Source organism: Colossoma macropomum, unplaced genomic scaffold, assembly GCF_904425465.1.
Source record: "Colossoma macropomum unplaced genomic scaffold, Colossoma_macropomum, whole genome shotgun sequence".
Classification (NCBI taxonomy): Eukaryota; Metazoa; Chordata; class Actinopteri; order Characiformes; family Serrasalmidae; genus Colossoma; species Colossoma macropomum.
The window spans coordinates 11,257,177-11,280,673 of NW_023494804.1; the positions used below are offsets into that span (position 1 = coordinate 11,257,177).

General features: G+C 40.2%; 1 protein-coding gene across 35 annotated transcripts in view; it reads left to right on the plus strand.

Annotated features, from left to right (window-relative positions):
- LOC118825065 (calcium/calmodulin-dependent protein kinase type II subunit beta) overlaps nt 1-23,497 on the plus strand; it is a 97,319-nt gene that overhangs the window by 68,936 nt on the left and 4,886 nt on the right. For 6 of the 35 annotated variants that reach the window (XM_036595564.1, XM_036595571.1, XM_036595572.1 and 3 more), the window contains 10 exons: nt 4,876-4,908; nt 7,691-7,759; nt 10,398-10,442; nt 13,371-13,419; nt 14,978-15,058; nt 16,122-16,241; nt 16,855-16,995; nt 20,588-20,663; nt 20,829-20,923; nt 22,902-23,136. In XM_036595564.1, the coding sequence (XP_036451457.1) occupies nt 4,876-4,908; nt 7,691-7,759; nt 10,398-10,442; nt 13,371-13,419; nt 14,978-15,058; nt 16,122-16,241; nt 16,855-16,995; nt 20,588-20,663; nt 20,829-20,923; nt 22,902-23,134 (942 nt within the window). In that variant the 3' untranslated portion in view covers nt 23,135-23,136. The remainder of the gene's footprint in view (nt 1-4,875; nt 4,909-7,690; nt 7,760-10,397; nt 10,443-13,370; nt 13,420-14,977; nt 15,059-16,121; nt 16,242-16,854; nt 16,996-20,587; nt 20,664-20,828; nt 20,924-22,901; nt 23,137-23,497) is intronic. The other 29 variants (XM_036595566.1, XM_036595577.1, XM_036595578.1 and 26 more) reach the window with 11 other exon arrangements.

Here is a 23,497-nt window from a genome sequence, read left to right on the forward strand (position 1 = left end):
TGTCTGTCATTAGTTGGAAGCTAAGAAATAACTAGAAAACAAGATAGCAAATCACCTAATTTTATCACTTCAGGCTTGCATGGCAGTTCATCATGGGCTAAAAGTTCATTATCGTGACAGGCCTACTGTCTTTTGTGGCCATGTTAGTCAATGTGTTTGTTTGCGTTTATGTAAGCTTTGCTAAATTAGTTGCCACTTGTCAGGCTGGTGGAGTCCAAGTAAAATACTACATAAAGCAGTCTTATTTGATTTTTTTGTTGTTGTTTGCTCACTTTTGACCTAATTTCAGACCAAATCGTGCTTGAAATCTGCCCAAAAAACCACATGGCGTTCACCTCGAGCTACAGCGGCTGTCGCTAATCCCTCATCCGCCGCGCTTCTAGCTATAGCGCCATAACTGTCGCTAGCATCGAGAATATGAGCAGATGTTGACCCCTGCACTCCAGCAAACTGCGAGATGCGCTCAGTGAGGATTCATTTGGGCTGATAGCGCATAATCCCCTCCCTTTCGCCTCGGCTGTGCTGCAGAATTAGACATGAGCCTCTCCTCCGCTCTCCGCCAGTGATTGGATGGCGAGTAATCTGGAAAATAATCCTCTCCAGTCGCGCTTTCCTCATTTGGAGCATTAATCATACCTTACATAATCTGGTAGCATGCCGACAGTAAAAAGCACTCGGAGGTGAATTCGGCGACGATTATCCGCCCCCTGCCCTCTCTGATGGCTTATTTCTGTAACGTGCTGCACTAAATAGCTGTTTTGAATTCGACTGCTTCTGACATTTCAGAAGCTTTCCTTTTTTGTGATACTGAAAAATAAATACAATTAAAAGCCCCACATCATTTCCTAATAATTTCCTAACAATTGGATAATTTGTTGAAAAATCTACACAATTTACATTTCATCTTACTCCGAATGTAGCTGATCAGCCAAGACTAGACAAACACTTGCCTCAGTTGACAAAAGTAGAGGCTTAAATCAGGCTTAAAGATGGCTGCTCCGACTTTTTTGCTGTGGGAATTGCTTTCGTCAGTTTTTATAGAAAACAGTATGTCAGCGTCAGAAACCACATAAGGAAGTGTATTTGAGATTACTTTACAACTTGCCTTGGTCTGAGGTGTGGATATCTTGGCTGATGGACAACATTTGGCATAAATTGTGTGAATTCATCCGAAAGCATAATATCACTTAGCATACAGGTACGGTTAATTGTAATAGGACGAGACGCTGGTTATAACAGCTTCTAAAAAGTCACAGTTAATTTAGTCTAGTTCCGTGTTGTTTGAACCAGATGAGCTTTCCAAGCTAAATACATGAAAGCATATTCAATAAAATAAATATGCTGAGTTAAAGCGGCTATGTCAGATCTTCCAATTTTTTTTTAATATAAACTAGAAGACAAAATATCAGCACAATAAAATTGAATTAGATTTTATTTAAATTACATCTACAGTACGTTTCTGATGAATCTGTGAATTGTTCCAAAAAATGAACTGTTTCAGTTTTAAATGAAAGACTACAGACTTTCTCTTGGGAGGCTCATCTTTAACACCATGTTAAGACTAACCCCACCCTGCGGAGGCTGTTCTTTAGCCTGACTAGCTCTCACTGTGAATTGGTTATATGCCTCAAAGTGGTGCCACCAAGAGGTTGATCACAATAACATAGCTGTGAATTCTCTAAATTAAGCAACCCCAGTTCGAGCTGGATAAGTTTTACCTGGTGAGGTACTGTAATTTCTGGGATTACCGATGAGATCCAGTAGCAGTATCAGTGATTTTATAAGTCTGTTAAGTAATAATTCTAGACAAAATTACCTTCTATAATTCGTCTGCACAATTGTGTGACTTGGGAAATTAGACCGATCATTTATCCCATACGAATCCGTCAGTCAAATCGCGCATAGATTACATTACCAGCCCACCTCTGGTAAAACTAATCCAGCTCAAATATGGCTTTATGCACACAAATCAGAAAATTAAAAAACAGGTTTTATGGTGCAACAACAGTCTGCACTGTGAATGTGGAGAAATGTCTGTCAGAGTGCTTTGATGATTTGCAGATGACTTCACTATGGGAATTCGAGAGGTTGACCAAAAACACGTTCTAACTCCTTAAATTGCCAGTGGGTCCAAAGTTTTACTACACACTTGTATAACCTAAGTGTAACTCAGACAATTTGCATTGTAGTGTTTGTAGTTACTGAATAATAAGCCTTAGTATGTAATAAGCCTGGGATTTTAAGGGGTAAACTACACAAAACTCAGGCCGCTCTCCCCTGCCTCCCCCCCCCATTCTCTCTTTTTCTCTCTCTCTCTGCTTCCCTAGCCCTTTCACTACCTGACTGTAGCTGCGTCTCATTCAGCTGAGCTTGCCGCCCACAGAAAGCAGTGCGCTGACCATCTCTCAGCCCCGCTTTCAAGCAGCTCCCGCCAGCTCATGCAGCACTGGGGTTAACCCTCAGAAGCGTAACACTAATATTATCATATTGTATGCACAACAGTTACTTCATCAGATTTAAACCATAATAAAATATCTGCTTTTCTTAAGAACGCAAAGGTAGTATTGACTGAAAGTTTAGAAACAGCTTGTTTCACTGAGCTACAAGTGAGATCAGTTTAATGAAAGGTAAGGAGAGGGTTTAGTTGTGTATATGCCATGCAGCTAGGAGGCACAGCCGTTCCTACAGTAAGTCTCTGTTAGCCACATAGGCAGGTGTAGCCATCCCACATCTCTACGCTTCTCACGCCTGAGCTATAGACCACTTCACCACTATCGTCTCATCATCTCCTCTCCAGTTATCCGTCTCTCCATCTCAGTCCTCCCTCTTGCGCTACATACTCGCTTGTGTCTGTGTGTGATAGTCAGTGAAGGGTGGGGTCACCTCAGTGGGGAATGTAGCTCCCGCTCCAGGAATAGCTGGCAGTCTGAACCCTGGGAACCGAGAGACAGAAATAGACGCCTCTGCGCCTCACTCATCGCTTAGCAACTGGCTCAACATGCTCCTGCATACTGACATTTTAGGCTTTTTCTCACTTTTTCTTTCTGTCTCTCTATCTCTCTTTTACTTTTCACTGCCGCAGCAGTCGTGGAGAACGCACTCCTGACACGTCTTTGCTGTTTCAACTGAACATTTTGAATTACTGATAATAAATCTATGCTCACTGGCCACTTTATTAGACACCCCGGCCTTGTAGCTCCACCTTACTGGTCTCTTAGATTGATTAGAAAATGGAAAATAGAGACGTAGATCTGCGTTTGTACTACAGACTTTCTGTCTTTGGCCATGTGTAAGTGTGTAAGCTACTGATTTATAGTTTGCAAAAAGTGCCATGTCCAGAAACTTTTCTACTGAAGAAACTTCGGCCAAAAAGTGAATATAAAGCTGCTTCAAATCGCCATATTTCAGAAAAATGTTCCCGAATGAACATTTCAGATCTGATTAATACTGTCAGGAAATATTGTGAATAGTGTGAAAAATTTGCCTTGTATCTTCACTAGTGTCTGAGATATGGAGGCATGGCCTTGTTTATTTACCTGTTTACCTTAAAATAAGTGCTACATTAAAAGAAAATGTTGCAGATAATTCATTTTTGACTTATTGATGCTAAAAGTATGAGTATTGAGGTTATTGTATGTTGAACTGCCGAAAACAGAAGGTGCAAATAAGCATGTTTGCCATTTTATGGCTTTCTGATAAACTCCAAAAATTTAAGTTTGACTCTATATATCCACACAGAAACACGTTAGATCTTACAAACATGGGTATTTATTACTCATTTTGCAATATTTTTTGGCAACTAGACGTTTGTCTCATAGTAATGAAGATTTCTGATTTATGCAAAAGTGATGAAATCATTAAAAATCATTAAAAATGAAAAAATACAATAAAAAATTACATGAGCTATAGAGATAAGATAATTTAATTAACTAATGCACCAAATATGTGATTTTATGAAGTTATTTTCAGCCAAACTCTATTTATTGTGTATTTATTGTATATATTTTTATTATATCACCTCATTTTACAAAACTGTCTTTAGTCCTAAGTTAAGATCAAATTCATATTACAGAAGCCACTCCTATCATAATTTAGGAAGTGTATCTTACCTTACAACATCTTTTCTCAAGTTAAGGTTTCAGTCGAGGTTGCCAATTGGTTTTTACACCTGTTAAAAAGCAACCAATGATAAGCTGGATGTAAACAGCTAATCTAAAGACCAAAAACAAAATGTAAGCTACTGTTTTAAAGCAGGCAAAAAAATGCAGTGCCATGTCCAGAGTGTTTTCTTCTGAAGAAACTTTGGTCAAAAAGTCAGAAATATTTCCCAAGGTCAAGCTCAAGAAGTTCATAGCCACGTTCATAAAAAGCAACTTCTTTCTTATAGACGGTGAGTGTAGAAAAATTAATTTTAGTACTTCAGCTCACTTTGCTCATTTGTCAAAAAAGCAGAGTGTCTTAAAACCATGAAAAGAATCGAAACAAAAAAGCCAGATTCTGAACTCCATCCAGAGAAATATTTTTTTAGAGAACGTTTGAGAAGCTTGTGTGTTATGAATGAATTCACATGCTTTCACTCCAGTGATGCCTCTTTGCACTCATCAAAGCTGCCTGGTGTCCCTGCCCTTCCTCATTCCAAACCATTAAACCCTCTTTGCTTTTATTTTAATGTTCTGCTTTTCGAGCCCCTCCAGTCTTTTTCCGCTCTATTGCTTATCTTCATTCCTTCATTCGTCGACTCTCCACCAATCATTTGTATATTAAATGTGCATCTCCGGTTCAAGTCCATCCACAGTGTTCACTCACCCGTTCTCTCCCCCTCTCACTCCACCATTCGTCTGTCGCCCTGCCGCCACCCCGCCTCCATCGTGCCAGAAACGGAAATCCAGCTCCACTGTTCAGTACATGGTGAGGATATCATTTAATCCTAATCTCTTTATCGTTCTCCATTGTCCTTTCTGTTGCGCAGCTATCTCTGAATCCCTTCATTCCTTCATTCATTCGTTGATGCATTATTAATTTTCTTTCCTTTTTGACGATTCTATGTACCCTTTTTAATAAAAATCACAGTGTGCATTCTAACGCTCAAATATGAAAGTAGTTATGCGTCACATGCCCTGTATAAAATTAGTTGTATTTGGAGTCCCAACTACATATGTTACGGGTGTATTTGCGTATATTTGACTGTGAAGTCAAACTGTCAAATGTCTTTCGCTTTTGTCTCTGTTGTGCTCTTTGCCTTTAAACAGCTGCATGCTGGGATTTAAAATGATGTCATCCTTGTCAATGGACTAGTCAGTCTCTGTATATACTAAAGAATGACTAGCCCAAGCCCAGAGTCTTTCTCTGTATGTCTTTTTAAGCTTTGGAGTTTACGTTCTTTTATTTGTTGACTTACTGTGTTTTGTGTGTTCTCTGTATACGTTTAGCTGAATGCTTTTAGCTGTGCTGCTGCATCTTTGGATTTGTTTGACCAAAGAACAGATGGTACCCATTATTATTTTTAGAGATATTTTCATGTGCTATAACTTTCCAGTCTTGAACAGACTACATTTTAAAAGTACAATGTTCCACTTGTGCTATTATACATCATCTACCAAAACTGAACAGGGAGACCAATTGGAGCAATAGCAAATTTGGGAATTAGTGGAGGTCATAAATGTATTTTTTTCCACCTCTTTGTGAATTTCTCTTCCAAAAAAGTGACGGGTAAGCATACACATGTTGCATACTGCCGTCTCAGGTGTGAAAAACAAGTAATCAGTTAATCACTTAAAAATCATTTTTGTGTGATATGTGCATGGCAGAAATTACCTTAACTAGAGTCAGTAGGCAAAGCTGCTTCAAATCACCATATTTCAGAAAAAAGTTCCTGAATGAACATCTCAGATCTGATTAAAACTGTCAGGAAATATTGTCATAGTGCTCAGTAGATTGTGTGAAAAATGTTAGGCCTGTATCATCACTAGTTTCTGAGATATGGAAGCATGGCCTTATTTATTTACCTGTTTACCTTAAAATAAGTGCTACAGAAAAAGTTGAAAATGTTGCAAAGATAATTAATTTTTGACTTATTGATGCTAGTAGTGTGAGACTTGTGGTTGATGTATGTCTAACTGCCAAAAACAAAAGATACAAATTAGTATTTTTATTTTTGCCATTATCTCATTATCTTTTGCATCTTATATTTGTCTTTTGTACAGTGTCTTTTGTACTTATATTTGTCTTTTGTACAGTGAGGTGCATTTGACACTTGAATAAATAAGTAATTTGGCTCAAGGAACCATATTTGTATTTGGTACTTTTGTTAATTAAAATGCTCTTTCCAAAAGTATAAATGAGGGTTTGGTAGACTTTGACAGACATTAAGTAATATGCACTTATAATGAGGGTGTAATGTGATTGTTTTTTTTTTAATGGTTCATAAATCAGAAACTTGTATTACTTTAGACCTAAAGTTAATTGGCGAAAGAGGGATGTTTGTAGTGAGTAATAAATATAAATGTTTGTGAAATGTGAAGGACTTCAAAGTGGAGATGTGTACAGTTGTTTTGTAGTCATACATTGTACAAGTGGTAAATAGCAAACATGCATCTTTGTATCCTCTATTTTGGCATTTAAAACATTGTAAACCAAAGAGTAAGACTTGAAAAAGTATGTTGCATCAATAGTTCAAAAGTCATGACTTGCAGCTTCTTCCACAGCGTTTAATTTAAGGCAAAAATTAAGGCCCACTTTGTAAAACCTCTGCATTTTAGAAACTAATGAAGATACAAGCCTAAAATTGTGTTCATTGCCTACTGAGCACATAAGCATAAATCCCTGAAAATATTACGTAAATCAGAAATGTTGAGTTGAAAGGTCGTAGACTGACCCCATGCTCAAAAATGGCTTAGGTCTTAGGCACCAATGCACATCTTTTAAAACCGTTTTTCCTGGTATTAAGTGTGTTTTTGCTTCTAAAATACCATGTAACATTACAATATATGCAAATAAACATACGTTTAGTAAAAAGTAACAAGAATTTTTTAAAAGAGCTAGATTGAAAAACGAAAAGGTTTGGTTCTAGATTTTTCCTGGATGACCCCCACTATTGCATGGATTTGCTGAATTCCATTTCCAGCATACTTCATTTAATTTAACGAAGCATTGATGAGCCAAACAAGGTTTTAATTATAACTACAAATTATATTGGGATTTCTCTAGGAGACGTTTGGAAACGGTTAAACAGAAAAATCATTATTTATTGTGTTAATATTATTTATATGTTTTCAAATATCAGTATTGTACGTGCATATGAACATGACTGTTGTCACAGCGCAGCCCTCACTGCCCAACTTCACAAGACACTATGGTGGGATGAATGTCTGTAACCAAGTTTTATTGCAAACTTACCAAGACAGTCAGCCGAATGAGTTTAGGCTGAGTTTTTCCCAGTTTTACCACTCAATTCTGGAGCAAAAGTGACATTGGATGAAGTTTAGAAACAACATTGGTGAGCACAGGATGGTCATTAGAAAGAAACTGGGCTCCACCAAGCTTGTCATTGCTTGAAGCAGAACCTGCTCCACCAGTGCCAGCTGCAGCATTTCTCTTTCTCGCTCACGTTTTCTCTCTTTCTCTTTTCTTCTCTTCCTCTCCTCCACCCAGCGTTCCCCTTTTTAACACCACTGTTGTGTTTTCTGCACAGCCCCAGTCAAACAGCACGAAAAACAGCATAGTCACCAGTCCCAAGGGAAACATCCCCTCTCCTGCTCTGGTATTTACCTCCTTATTTCTCTCTGTCCTCTCGCCCTCTGTCTCTTTTTTTTATTTCTTTGTGTTTGTCTCTCTGGATCTCCTCTCCTGTCTCTCTTTGTCCGTCTTTATCTTTGTCTGCATCTCTGCTCGTCCACCACCTGTCAGTCGAGGCCATGTGTTCTGTCAGAGACACTCACAGTCTAGAATCTGAACTGAACTTTTCTTCCATTGTTTTAGACTTTATGTAGTGCAATAGGGCTGGGACGATATGCAGTTTAGGAGAAATACTTTTGTCTTCATTAGTCAGTAATTATGAATCTTTAACTAACATTCAAATTAATATCTATTAAATGCAACTGAACTTGAAGTTGCGTGTGAAATACTCTATTAAATCTACCCCAACACTAAACCTAACCCTAACTTCAAGACAAAACCTACACCTACTCCTAAACCTAACCCTAACCGTAATGTTGTTGATAATCAACTGAGTATCACTAGAAAGTTTGTTAATGATGTAAGTAGCTGTAGAGCATCTATAGAGGACCGTCCAAATAAAGTGTGGCCTACGAAAGTTTCTATTTGTGCCAGAGGGGGCGACAAACACTTAAGGCCTTTGCAAAGCTGGTCTGAGTTGTGACTCAGAAACAGAAGTGTGTCAGCTTTATTATGATTTTTATTACTTGCATTTTTTAATATGTTCGATAATACTGTTTTCTTCCAGTGTTTCTGTTTGTGTATGTTATTCTAACACTTGTGTTGTAAAGCATCTTAAAGTTTTTAAAGGTGAGACAAACTATACATAAAATTATTATTATTATTATTAATATCATTTACAATGGGTTATTACCCAGTGTCTGAATCTTTGGGTCACACTAACATTATTGCTAGAAGTATCCTTTTTTCTTCCTCTTTGTCTTCTTCCTGGGTTGTTTTTAATTTTAAAAACTGATGATGTGAAGGTTTCAGCGCATAAAAAAAGGCTTCGCTTTTTTCGTCCATAAAGAGCAAGTTGGTTTGAAAAGACCTCACAATAAATACATGTTATACTATAATTTGGAATGAAAAATACTGCTTATGTTATTTTCTTAGTGTAGCAGCATGTTCACGTCACGGCTCACAGGGCTGCATATTATCGCTGTCTGAAAGAACCCGAAGAACTTTTTTTACGATTTTTATTTTTCTACATCATTTGAGCACAACATATGTCTTTTATATTAAATATCATCAGTGGACCAATAGAAAAGCTCTAAAATTGCATGAAATAATATCTCTTGACATTAACTCATTAAAAGGAAGAAATGTTTCTGCCTTCTCTTTTAAAGTTTATGGTTTGTGTTTTTTTTGGACAGTGATGATAAGCAACAACGCTTAACACTCATGCACACCAAATGTTAAAAAAATTATAAATTATACTTAACTATTTCATGGCCATTTTCAATAATTACTGATAAATCAATAAGTGGTCCCAGCCCTACTTTTTAATATGTATTCTGGTATTGGTTATACAGATTATACCACCTGAGAGGGAAAGTGCCGTTGCATTTTCCCTGATTTCTCTGAGAGATCTTTCACTCCCATTATTATGTTCCCATTAATGTTTACGTCTAGAAAAACATGTAAATTGTCTGTGTCTCTGTGGTATTTATGCAATATTGCATCTTAACCAAACTTTCTCCTCAGTTGTTTGAGGACATGTGCTGTAGTACACTAGTTGCTCTAATGTCAAGTCACTCAAAAGCTTCTAACAGCACACGCCAAAAGATTTGTGAATCTCTGGATTTGAGCATGGGCTGAAATGCTCTTCCTGGAAGAGTTTTTACTAATGAAACCTCAACCAGCTGTAATGTATTCTCAGCTTGGCCTTGATTCCACTAAACAGAACCACAGGTTACGGACAGTGGTGACATTTATATTGGAGTACCACAGATGAGAGATAAAAGCAGAGTTAAAACGCTGACGTCAGACTAAAAAACTGAATGTAAATTAATGTCCTGTTCCTGCTTTGGTGGATTTATGGGATATTAGTGGCCATTATTTTGAAAGACGCTTAACAATTTGCTCAGTAAGAAGCAATCTGTGGAAGTGGAATTATTACTATTCTGCGTTTTCCATCAAATTAAAGTAGTCATAATGTTTTTAAATGACTATTATTATAATTATTATCCACAGGCTTGTTACAAAGATCTTTTTACCTGATTTTTTTATATAGTTTTACCTCTATGTTTTATATGAAGTTGACCATTTTTGCTATACATGATTTATACTACTGTGACTTTTTTACTTACCTGCTTTATACTGAGCTGTGCAACATGTGCTCATTGCCTGGTTGTTATTAGAAGCGTTTGCCTCTTTGGACTGGCTTTCGTCCTTCTGCTGTGACCTTTAACTCTCTTCTCCCCTCAACCAGAGCATCACCTCCAATTAAAAATCTCCATTCATTAAACCTTAAAGTTTTCTCACGCTCCTTCTACCTCTTAACTGCTCTATTTCCTCTCTTCTCTTCGTCTCCCTCTTTCTTTTTCTAACACCTAGTACTATTTTTACTCTCTCCATCTCTCACCTACACTCCATTTTTGCTCTCTCTCTCTCTCTCTCTCTCTCTCTCTTTCTTCCCCCCCTCCCTCTTTCTCTCACCCTTCTTGCCTTTCTTTCTGTAGGAGGCTCAGACCACTGTTATCCATAACCCAGTGGATGGGATCAAGGTACATCCTTCCCCACCGCCCTCCTCATCTTTCTTTACTTTTCTCTCATCTTCTGCTTCACTTTGCCTCTTTCATCCTTTGTCTCAGTAGCTGATTAATTTATTCTTTCCCCTCCGTCTCTTAAAAAATGTTCAAAGGTCCACTTAAACGAAGATTAAAACGAAGTTCCACAACTGACACAAAATGATCAGCTACGTCTCTTGTGGCAGCATAAACCTCTAAACTGTACTACTTAGTTCTGTACGCTAGTGTTAGCATTGTGTTTTCCCTTTACTCCAAAAATAATCAGACAAGGTTAATGTTTTCTTCTTTAGTTTTGCACTGAAGCTATCAATAAAACTCATATCTCACCAGTTAACATCATGCTAATTGGTTACAGCATAGATCAAACATCACGCATATAATTTTTCAAGTAATCTCAAACCAGTTCTTTGGCTTTGTGATGCACATTTGTCCTTTTTTACCTGATTATATTTCCTCCAATTTAGCCAATTTCCACCCAATAGCTTGGTGCCCCCATCACACCTAATGTCATAAAGCCAGGAGGGTGAATGCCAGCATGATTCCTCCCAGACATTCAAGCGCCACTGCATCTTTTTTGAAATGCTGCTAGGGCAACATCATTGGACATGCTCGGAGAAGCTAACTGTCAATCAGTGGCATAGAGAGAATTTCATTATCCGGGAGGCCTGATTACAGGTTGAGGGGACCAGCTAGCAAGCATTAAGGCCTAGTGACATCGCTATTTTGAGGATGACAACCACCAGTTAGCCTGCTTCACACACTTAATTGCCGAGTTTCTGTAATAACTGACAGCATGGCAGAGCAGGTAAAGGCTAATTAACCATACCTTTTACAGCACTAGGAGAAGATGAATAGGGCAGTTTTTTAAAGAAAGCAGTTCTCTCGTCATCTTTTCACTGTATTTTGTCAGTATTAGAGGTTTGTTTTCTTGACCGCAGTCAAATACTACTAGACAGTGAGCAGCCACTTTCTTAAGTACACCTGCCCTGTATCTACACTCTTTGTTCATTTTATCAAGTCCATTTATCATATAGGTGCACTTTGTAGTTCTACAGTTACAGACTGTAGTCCATCTGTTTCCCCTGAGTAATTTGTTAGCCTCCTTTCACCTTGTTCTTCAGTGGTCAGGAGCCCCATGGACCCTCACAGAGCAGGTATTTTTCAGGTGGTGGATCATTCTCAGCACTGCAGTAACACTGACGTGGTGGTGTGGTAGTGTGTGTTGAGCTGGTGCAAGTAGATCAGATACAGCAGTGCTGCTGGAGTTTTAAACACAGTCCGCTTATGTTTCTGCACAGTTTGTGTTGGTCATCCTCAAGTCCTTCATCAGTGGTCACAGGACACTGCAAGCAGGACGCTGTTGGCTTGGTGTTTTTGGCAGTGACACTGAGGTGTTTAAAAGCATCACTGCTGTGTCTGATCCACTCATATCAGCGCAACAGACACTGAGCTGAGAATGATCCACCACCCAAATAATACCTGCTCTGTGGTGGTCCTGTGGGGGTCCTGACCTCTGAAGAACAGCTTAAAAGCAGGCTAATAAATTTTGCGAAGAAACAGACGGACTACAGTCTGTAACTGTAGAACTACAAAGTGCTTCTGTATGCTAAGTAGAGCTGATAAAATGGACAAAGCTTAGATTCGAGGAGGGAGCCTTTTGTCCACTTTTATAGTCAGAAACCACATAAGCAAGTCTGTTTGAGATTACCTAACAACTCACTTTGAGGCAAGTGACTATTTAACCATACAGTTTGCGTTGTGCTAATTAATAGGGTATCAACTTTCATTACCTGTTAGCTACATTAGCCTTGGTAGCATCAGTGCTACACTAAAGACGCAAAGATCTCAACTGATCGACAACATTAGGCGAAAGAAGAGAATTGTGTCAGTTTGATTTTCTTTCCCCCAAACCACTTCTTTAAGCCTGTGTTAGGGTTCTAAGTGTAGCCTCAAGACCTTTTTAAAGTATACAGTATACTTTTAATGTAACTCCCCTCAGCTATCGGATCGTTATCTCCTGGGAAGTCCTTCCTCTGTGTTTTCCAAATCTTTCACCATCTTCTCAAACCATTTTCTGTTTCTATATCAGCCATTCTGGAGTATTGAGTCAAGCACACTAATCTGTGTTGAATAATCCCCACATTCACAGTCCATTTCCCTCTCCCGGCCTTTTCCCTCACCATCATTCCATCACATCTGTACAGCCGCTGCTTCAGAGCGGCGAGGACTCTGGAGTGCTTTCCATATCTCTGTGCTCTGACTGCCCTGTCTCAGTCTGATAGCCAGCTCTGTCTGTCATTCTGCCTCCACGCTGAGTGTGTGCAGTGGGCAGATAACCCGCCCACAGGGGCGCTCAGTGAGATATACGGGCCCAAAGTGAGAAGCGTCTTTGTGTTGTACATGTCAAAGATTAATATGTGCTATTAGTGAGCCTGTGTTTTTGTGTGTGGGTAGGGAGATTCATTGAGGTGGGGTGGGGTGGTGTGGTGGGGGGCTGTGTGTAACAGCTGTATGCTCTCCGCCGCCATCTGGAGAGCAAATGGTGGAACAGCGAGAGCATCTTTATACACAGTGTTACAGCCTCACCAGGTGGCTAACTAGAGAATAAGCTTCAAATGCAGACTGAGCTTATTCCTGTTAGCTATGGGCTTGAGGAAACAGAGATCTGTGACTTGAGGTCTGACTGAGACTGTGCGCTAGCTAATGTTTGCATTCACTTGAAGTTGACTGTGTGCAGTTCCATTTGTGGTGACAATGGTTTTCATTCATTTCTATGGCAATTTCTATCGTGCCGAACCGGTTGCCATATGTTCAGTGACGTTCTCGACATTGTGCTTGTATATGTGTCTGTGAATGGAAAGACTTGTCATTAACATTAACTGCCAAGGTATGTTTGTCTTACAGGAGTCCTCGGACAGCAGCAACACCACAATCGAGGACGAGGATGTTAAAGGTATGTAGTATCTGTCTGCATGCATACTCTAATCACTGGTAATACCTAACAGTGCTGGTAATAATGATTCTTCCTGGCAGAGCTGGTCAACGTCAAGCAAATAAGAACATTGTAACTGGTCACTGGTAGCTTTTACATTGCTTGCTTTTTTGGATGAAATATTATTTGAAAGTTTTATAACCCAGTTAACTGTCTATAGCAATGTTATGACTGTATTTTCTCATCTGCGTTTTTGATGATTTTGCCCAAAAAAAGCCTTTAACTGGACCAGTTTACATGTTGGCATGGGTGATCTGGCAAAAATATAACATTGCGATACTTAAAGACATTTTCATGATACACAAAATGCATTGGAAGTATTTTGTTTTTTAGAGGTTTGATAAGTTGAAAGAGACAAAAAACAACCAGCAGTGCTACATTCAAAGAACATTGTCAAAAGCTATGAATACAGTGATTTCCATGTAATGCTACACATACTGTGCTGCACTAAATCCAATTCAGCAGGACTAATTCTGCTCTGTTTGTAATAAAACATGCAGTTCATCCTGTGAAAATTTTCATGCAGATTAGCACAGTTGTACACAGTCGTATGCAAGTTTGAACACTAAAGGTCAAATTACACGTGTTTTTCAAAGTGAAAATAAGTTAACACATGCTCTATAGGACACAAACCTAAATTGCATTTTTCTGCAAATTTTAGTGTACAAAGTCTGCTTATGTGCTGAGTTTAACTCATTGGAAAAACATAAATCATAACATGAATAAACATGTGCCATAACTTTGGCACAGGCCACATTTTATGTTTTCTCCCTTTCAATATTCGTCCTTACACATATAATTGAAAATTTTGGATTAAAATGTGCAAAAGCGTGTTCTTAATTTTTGCATACGACTGTAAATCTCATCAGCATGACACTGAATATGACCCGGCCAGATGAGACCAAGAAGTCCAAAAACTATAAGCTGGCATTAACTTCATAGTCCATTACAATTGTAGGTTTTTTGCTCTAAACTAGAAAGCTGAAAATGGTATATAAAGGGCTATTAAACTTGGATGCCTCTTCCGGTTTTAATGCAGAAGCTTAGCTAAATCTCTTTTTTTTTCTGTCCTGGGAGAGACAGTCAGGAACACTGCAAGGGCACCTTGAATGTAGTATTTTTAACTTTGGAAACTAAGAAAGGCAGATGTGAGATGTGGGCTATGAGTGGTGGGTGATGAGCATACTTGTGTTTGGATATGTGCACATGGTTAATGTTCTAAGTGAATGTGTGTTTTTTTATATTCTAACACTGTGTCCCTCTTCAGAAGTGTCAGGGGAGCTAGAATGGGGTTGTAATGTAGACCAGTCACCAGTGTTTCTGTGGCACGCGTGACATGACCTCAATACCAGACCGCTGTGGTTTTGTTACATGGTGTGCCCAGATCACCCATACCGTCTTGATTCTCTCCGGACCCCCCACCACCCCTCCCTTCTGACGTCTCCACCCCACTGTCCTCCTTTTTTCAGTGCTGTCTTTCTGTCTCTTCCCACCTTCGCTCTTCCCTGCCACTCACTAGGAAAAAGCCTAGATAGCGGCTCGTTTAAGGCCGCCTCAGAGTCCAGCCAGTCTCCTCCAGGCCCTGCCCCGGCCATCTTCTGTAAGTCATCAGTGCATCTCTCCTCTGCGTCAGCTCCGTTTGGCTTGGCTCGTCACTCCTTGCACAGCATCTCTACTTCTGTACTAACCTGTTTTGGCTTGAGGAATGTAACAACAGTGTCTTTTAGCATATTTCTCTGCCTATTGAGTATTATTTGTGTTTGCATATGAACAGAAGGATCAGCCTATTTATACTCTAGTGGATGCTGCATTGAGTTTGCTGTCAGTTGGATGCTTGTACATCATTGGTTCCCGGTATTGATCCTGGGTTTCCAATTTGCCATATAAAACACCTGATCCAGCTTACCTGTTGAGTTAGATTAAGTGACTTAGGCCAAGAAATACTGGGTCCCTGGGAGTGGAGTTGAGAACCACTGAGCAGGTATTCCAGGACCAGGGTTGAGAACCACTGTGCTAGGTGAGCATCGGAGGATTAAGGTCTAACAGCACTCCTCCTCAAGCACTACCAGGTCCTTTACTGAGAGCTAGATAAGAATTTTCCACTGAGTCGTCACAGAAGAAGAGCACATGTGCTTTGCACTAAGCCTGCTAGAAGGTGAGTTTGTTAACCAGCCGCTGTCAGAGAGCAGGCTTATGAGGCCTGAGCTGTTTCAGTGCTCCATTTCTGCACGGTGAGACTAAACCCAAACAGGCTTCTCCTGCACACTCAGAGCGATGATCCAACTCTGCTTTTGTGTTGCCTCCTTGTGGAAGCACTTAGAATGGCATGTATTTTGACCTTTTACTCAGGTGTCCAGCTTTGGTCCTGAAGGACCAGTATTCACCAATTTCTGGTGATTTCCCAGTTCAAAACCTATGTTATGTTTCAAAGATTAGTACATGTTTGTGCAGGGCAGTCACCAAATTGTGCAACACCCAGGCCCTCCAGGTCCAGAATTGGACACCCGTTTTGGTTTTAATTGCATGGGGATCACTCAGTCAGCACCCCACTCAGCATGTGATGAATAACTGATCCCTATTAAAGTTTCTCTGCTGTCCTTCTCCCTCTGGCCTGGTTCTGGCGTTTATTTTTGTCCTTATCCCGTACTCGCCCGTGCCCGCAGCCTCCAAGCTGACGGACATCCTGGGCTGTGTACGCAGGGGCTCCGGACCCACCGCCCCGCCCAACACTGAAGGAGGAGCCCCATCTGTTCCTTCTCCTCCACACACTCCTGCCATTCAGAGTGAGTAGAGCTCCCCACATTTGGCCCAGTGCTACTCACGGGAGTGTACGATATTGCACCCACAGTGAATAGTAATGGACGTGGTTATGCAGATATATGGATATCTGAACTAATTAAGGATTCACTCAATTTATTTAATGTAAAAAATTTTATATTTACTTAATCATTCAAAAAAGGCATCTGTAGTTTGCAATAAAAGTGAGAATATTTAGACAAACGTACAACTAATATTGCATCTGACGTTAAGCAAAAGTATATGGAGACAAAAAGAAGACATGTTTGTACAGCAGAAATTTCTGATATTTCAGGTATTCAAATGCTCTTCGTTAAAAGTGTGAAGAGCAAAAATGCCTATTTTTAGATGTGATCCAGCTGTCAAAAATGCAGTTTACCCACAGGAGCCCCCTGAGACAGCATTCTTTTAGGAAATTTTTAGGAAATAAATAAAATATTCCCACATCCGTCCTGTCCTCATTTGTGTTTCTCTTTTTTTTCTTTTCCATAACTGTCCTACTGTCTGTGTTGCGCTGTGTCCGTTTCCACATGTTCATCCAATGTCCCTTATGGCCGGGCGGTGCTGTGGGACGCCCCTCCGCCCTTTTACCCTTTTCAGCTCGCTTGACCAATCTGGTGAGCAGCATGGGCCGTGCCCCGGTCCCTTCGCAGCCTGAGCCGGAGACGGCCCCCGCACCCCCTTCCCAACCCTCCTCCCCTCCGATCCCGCCACGCTCCAACCCTTCCCTCTCCGTTCGGAGTGAGTACTGCATGGCGTGTGGAAGAGCAGCATCTCCTCAGCATTCCTCAGCATCTCCCTGTGCTTCTAACTTTTCAGTGAATTTCTGAAGTGGTGCAGAAGTTGTGGACGCTCCTAGATAGCAACACAGTGCCCGCTTAGAGCAATGTTTTGAAAAAAAAATACATTTGAACAATATTCGCCTTAAAACCCCAAAAGAATTGTCAATCAGCAAGACGTCTGTTTTCGAAGTTGCTTTCTTAGTTTTGCACTGGAGCTATGCGGCTAATGTAGCTAGCAAGTAATACACGCTCATAGCCCTACTATAAGCATTGCCCCAGGGTAAAAGAAGCAAAAATTGGACAAAACATTTCTTGGCTGATTGACTACAATAGGGATAAAGGGAAACTTATGTAAATTTGACATTTTCGCCTTTCAATTTTTCAACATTTCTGCAGAATTCAGCTTTTGATATTGAATAAACAGTATGCAGAATCATTCAGGGTACTGCATATCCTACCTACTCAGATTTCTTTACAGTGGTGATGATTGGGACCAGGGGTTGCAATGTCTACAAAACAAATATAGCCATTTTATGTACTATCTAAAACAACCAGTGAACCTACGTGTGTCTGAGTTTCATATATAATGGTACTGATGGTAAAAAAGTGGTAAAAATCTGAAAAAAGGTTTTCTTTGGGGAAACACTCTGCATGTACCACTCAGTCAAGAAGGGATTTAAAAATATGTTTTGCCCAAAACCTTCTCGAAACTATCATCAAACTGTCTCAGGCATTAAACTTTTTGGATGTTAGGTTATGATCATCACCACTGTGAGCAATTCTGACTCAGTAAGTTCCTTTACGATAGTGCATTTCACATCAGACCACTCTGAATGACTTTGTTTACATCTTAACCATTTAGTTATGCAGAAATTTAGAAAAATTGGAAACAACCTTTAAATGTTTCAGTGGCTGGGCTTTTGATGTGCAACATGTAACTTTGCTACTTGGAACAGACCTGCTCTTGGTCTAAGGTTAGCCTTGGGTTTTTCTAGTGATAAAGGAGAGCTAAAAGGCAGTAGGCCTCACAGCTAAGGCTGCTGAGGCATTCAACCTGCCCTGCTGTGCCAGCTAGAAGGAGAGAAAGAGAAGGACGTGTGGAGGCAGCGGGCCGCTAAGCTCCCCTGCTGCGGAAGAGGAAACTACAGAGGGAGGGAGGAAGAGAGAGAGAGAGAGAGAGAGAGAGAGTGAGTGCAAGAGAGGAAGGCCAGCAGTAAGCCTTATCTGAAGGACGGGAATAGCACATTGAGCTGTGCCAGCTTCAAACTCTGAGCAAAGAGGAAGAGAAACTCAGAACGTGAGAGAGAATGCACTCTATGAATGAGGGCTATGAACAAGAAAGTGCACAGAGCCATTGAGATTGTAGTGGAAGGGTTTTGTTGACTGAATTTGAACTTCGTAGACATTCTTGAGCGGCTCATCGATTGGTAGGCTGTGTGTACTCTTTGTGTCTTAAAATGTGACTTGAGTGGGAGACAGAGGTGTGAGGAGAGAGAGAGGGGGATGAGCCAAAGGATAAGTGGTTGGATCGAGCACCACAAGTGAGATGCAGTCAGGTGAGTCCACAAAAAAGTCATCCTTTCCAACCCTCCATTTGAAGTACTCCCAAGTGGCAGAGGCTGAGGATTTACTATTTCTGATCAGCGTTTCTTCAGAGGGATTGGAACAGCTGTGCTTATGTGCTCAGTAGGGACGGACGACTCAATACTGCAGATTCAGTGCTCCTGGTCCTGATGTGTCAAGCATTATTGACATTTGTTTTGATGCAATTTCATGTGTAATTGGTACTGAATAAGGAAATAATTGCAGCAAATAAATGTATGACAGGGACAAACATGCAGGTATTATCCAGGATTATAGTAATAAAACTTATGTTAGTGCTTTTTAAATTATTTAATACATGTAACTTGTTCAGAAGCACGTGTTATTTCTTGACATACTTTTGTACTATGATAGGTCAATGAAGGGGCATATAGGCTTACTGGCCAATGTACTTAAGACTAATTGAATGCAAAGGCGTTCAATAAAAACACATTACTGATGTTTACATTTGCTAGTGTTAATTGTAGAAATTATAAGAAGTCCTGTATTGGTGAGGGTACTGTATACGTACATTGTATGCCTAAAACAGCAAGATTAATCTAATGAGACAGAAAATATGGATTTATAGTTCTCTTGAGTTTTATATGCCTCAGAATCTGATGGGACAGAAAACCAGTGGTATTGCCACATACCCGGAAATCACATCCATCTCAAAAGGAACCTCAAGTCAGCTCTCTGCACCTGGCATTTCTGTGGATTGCTTTAAGGAATCATGTAGCTTCTGTTGTCTCTGCTGTAATGATGCAGTTGATTAAGGTGACCATTTGATGTTGACGGGCAGGCATGTGCACAGATAGACTCCAGGGGAAGCTCGAGCCCCTGTCTTTCTGCCCATAGACGTTACATGTGCTCTCTTGGTACTTGGCATGTGTAATAATTGGGTTTTATACTGCCTTCGTCAAGACTCATTTCAGTGAGGCACATCGCAGGAGTAGAGCTAGTGGGTCGGTTTTGGGTCCCAGGAGCTTCATTGCTCTTGTACACTCCCTCTAGTGTAGTTCTGACCACCTGTGGAGCTTTCACCTCAAAAACTCAGGTCACCAGAGTGCTTTAAATTGTCACATTGCGTAATGTGGTTATTTTGAACAACCAAACAAGCTTGCTAAAGCACATTTTTTGGGATGTATGTATATGTGGAGCTCTTGAGTAGTTGTAACATACTGGTTCTTACCAATTTAGCAGTGTAGTAGTGCTACTATTTTTGGCTGCCTTTGGAAAAACGGTTTTTCTCTGAAACTTGATTGGATTGTCTCTGATGTGAGTGTCTGCAAAATCAAATGAAGTTTAACTCGCATTCAGCATGCAGTTCTTTTGCATGAGCCCCTGCCCCCTTAAATGTGCACAGGCCTGTTGTCGGGGACACATCAGGGCGCCTAAGCGTTCACACTACCAATGTTATGTGGTCCCTGTATGTATCCCTGACCACATTCAAATGTGGTTTGAGTGATCGGATCACAATGCGTCTTTAAGACAAACTGGACCTCTTTTCCACCTGTAGTTAACGCTGTCCACTTTTGATCAAATCACCCAAGATGTGTGTTAAAGTAAGGTGTGAATGTAATGAAAGCTAAGGGCACGAGGCTTTGTGAAAGATTGTAGCGCTTGAAACTTATAATCCGATTTATTGTCCTTCTCTGCTACAAAGATATTATTTAAGAAAGCTTTTCTGTGCATTTTCGTCTAGAAATGCTTCAAACAAATGAGAAAAATACTATAGGCTTATGCTTACAGTTTCCAGTGTGTTGTTTCAACAAGTAAACACGTTAATGAATATGCTGCTTATAGACTTCTTGAGCACATTAATGAGTGTTTCTGTTGTGCATTATGAGTTCCTTTGGCAAACATGCAGTGCTTGAATGGTGAAAATGCCTGGAGCTGGTGTTTGGGTGTTTGGCCTTTGCCCTGTGTGACTCTGTGGGTGTTGTGTGTTTTGTGTGTTCTCTGTCCAGCTCGCAAACAGGAGATCATTAAGATCACGGAGCAGCTCATTGAGGCTGTGAACAATGGAGACTTCGAGGCCTATGCGTGAGTCACTGCCTCTTACCCCCTCAGCACTGAATACAACACATTGAAAGCCTGTTCTGGGCTGAGATTGAGTCATATGCAGATCAAAATGTGCAATAATGGTATTCGTTACCAGTGCTGGTTGGGTGGCCGCAGTAATGCGTAAACAACGCTGTTTTGTAACAGGAAGATTTGCGATCCTGGGCTGACTTCCTTTGAACCCGAGGCATTGGGTAACCTGGTAGAGGGGATGGACTTCCACCGGTTCTACTTTGAGAACTGTAAGTGTAAGCAAGAAGCATTCAACTGAAAAACAGTTGTGAAAAAAGATAAGCCGGAAGCGATGACCTGTTTCTGATGGTCATGTCTGCTTGTAGGTTCTTGTGTAGAGTTGAGAAACTCACACTAACTATGACTACACTCACTGTCCACTTCATTACAGACTCCAACCTTGTGTACTAGACAGTACTTACAAGACTTTTTCACGATACATATAACGCATCACAATATTTTTCTGAGGTTTGAGAAGCTGGAACAGAAAAAATGCCCCATTAGTGGCACATTTTAACAGTATTACGAAATTTCAATATAATATTTCAATATAATGTTCCCTGTTTTACATACTGCAATTTAAAATTAAACAGGCATAATTATGCTCTCTTTACAGCAGTTGTTCATTGTTTTTAGAGTGCTCATCCACAACATGCTCAGAAAAAACATTCTGTGATGTAATGTGACATAATTTATCGCAATAACAATAAATAGTGCCGAGTACTTTGAGGTCCATTTACCTTATAGGTCCTCTATACAGGTGTACAAGTACAGATTGTAATTTATTTGTCATCATGCACAATTGACCTTTCCATGTTCCACCGACAAACGTGAGGTGAGATTTTTGTTAATGTTCTGTAAAGCTTGTCCAGCCTAGCAACAGTGTCTACAGAAGAACACCTTTGTTTGTGGAGCAGGTAGGACAGTTCATCAGCTACACTGCACCACATTCATCATTGGTCAGTTTCTAACCATAGGACCGCTTTTGGAATGTATCAGACACACTAGACATCACTGTCACTGCTAGGTTGAGAGTGGTCAGCCACTCAAAAATATACAAACAAGAGAAGCTCTGTGGTCAGAAACTGACCACTGATGAGGGGCTAGAGCCCATGTGTCAGACACAAGGCCCGCTGGCCAAGTCAGGCCCGTGACACGGTCCTATTCGGCCTGCGAAATTATTTGAATTTTCGATTCTTATTATCCCATCTCACCCTGAGATGCACTACAGTCCCCAGCATGCACTGCAACATAGAAAAGATGCCTGGTGTCTAGTTCAAGCAAATAGGCAGTTTAAAAAAACTACCTAAAACATACGTACATACATACATCATCTAAACCGCTTATCCTTCTGGGTCGCGGTGGGGTGCTGGAGCCTATACCCAGCTGTCATTGGGCGGAAGGCAGGATACACCCTGGACAGGTCGCCAGTCCATCGCAGGGCATACCTAAAACAATTTATTTTTATTTAGAATTTTTTTTGAATAAGTATTCAATGCCTTTTTTGCTGTTGCAGTTTTGGCATATTTTGAATAAACAAATAAAATAAAAACACAGTTGGCCCACAGATTTGCTGAGATTTTTTAATATGGCCTTGGGCTAGAGGATGGCTAACTCAGATTCTACATCAGCACATGGGCTGCAGTAGGGATGGGCATTACGGCAAAAATGTTATATCACAATATTTCAAGACATTTTGATGATACACAGTATGCCTCACGATATTGTTTTTCTGAGATTTGATCATTTGGAACAGACAAAACAGAACCTGTAGCACCACATATAAAACACACAGTGTTTCACATACTTCACTGTACTAAATCCAAATATGGATTAATTATGCTCTCTTTTTAATGAAGCATGCATTTGGTCAGTGTTCTTGTAAGTACCGATAATATCCACAATATGTTCAAGCATATGGTGACATAATTTATCACTATAACGATAAAGTATTGTCATACTGCCCACTGCTAGGCTACAGTCTCTAACTGTACACTAACAAGGTGGAGCCACAAGATAGGGTTTTTTTTTTTAATAAAGTGGCCAGTGACTATATTTTCTACATTAATCCATCAAAATTTTGATTTTCTGTAACTTTAATCCTTAATGGATTAACTTTAATTTAGTTTCTGTAACTTCAATCCTTAATGGATTACTACTGTACTACCTAAATAACAGACTCTCTCTATTGTCCCCGTATCTCTACAGTGCTGTCTAAGAACAGTAAGCCCATTCACACCACCATCCTGAACCCTCACGTGCACCTGATCGGCGAGGATGCCGCCTGCATCGCCTACATCCGCCTCACGCAGTTTGTGGACAGCCAGGGCCGGCCGCGCAGCAGCCAGTCAGAGGAGACGCGTGTGTGGCATCGTCGCGACTCTAAATGGCAGAATGTGCACTTCCACTGCTCAGGCGCGCCTGCCGCCCCACTCCAGTGAAGGTAACACACATGTATAAATGCAATGCATACTCCCACTCCACAGCACTCCATCTGCAGTGTTATAAGCTTGCTGATTTATATTTAGTTCTGGTGTTGTTTTGAGTAAGTAGGTTATGCCCTGATCAATTATTTTTCACCTTTTATGCTCCGAGTTATTTAGTACTGAGTGTAAATGTATTATAGTGTATAAAGTGTACGTAGTACATGCGCTGTATATATATATTGTATATATAGGTGCGGTATATATTGAATATATAGTGTACAGATGGCCTATATAGCATATAGTGTAACACTTGCTCTAAGCTTTGAGTGCACTTTTACATATAATAGCACATGCAAAAATTTTATATGTGGCTGATTT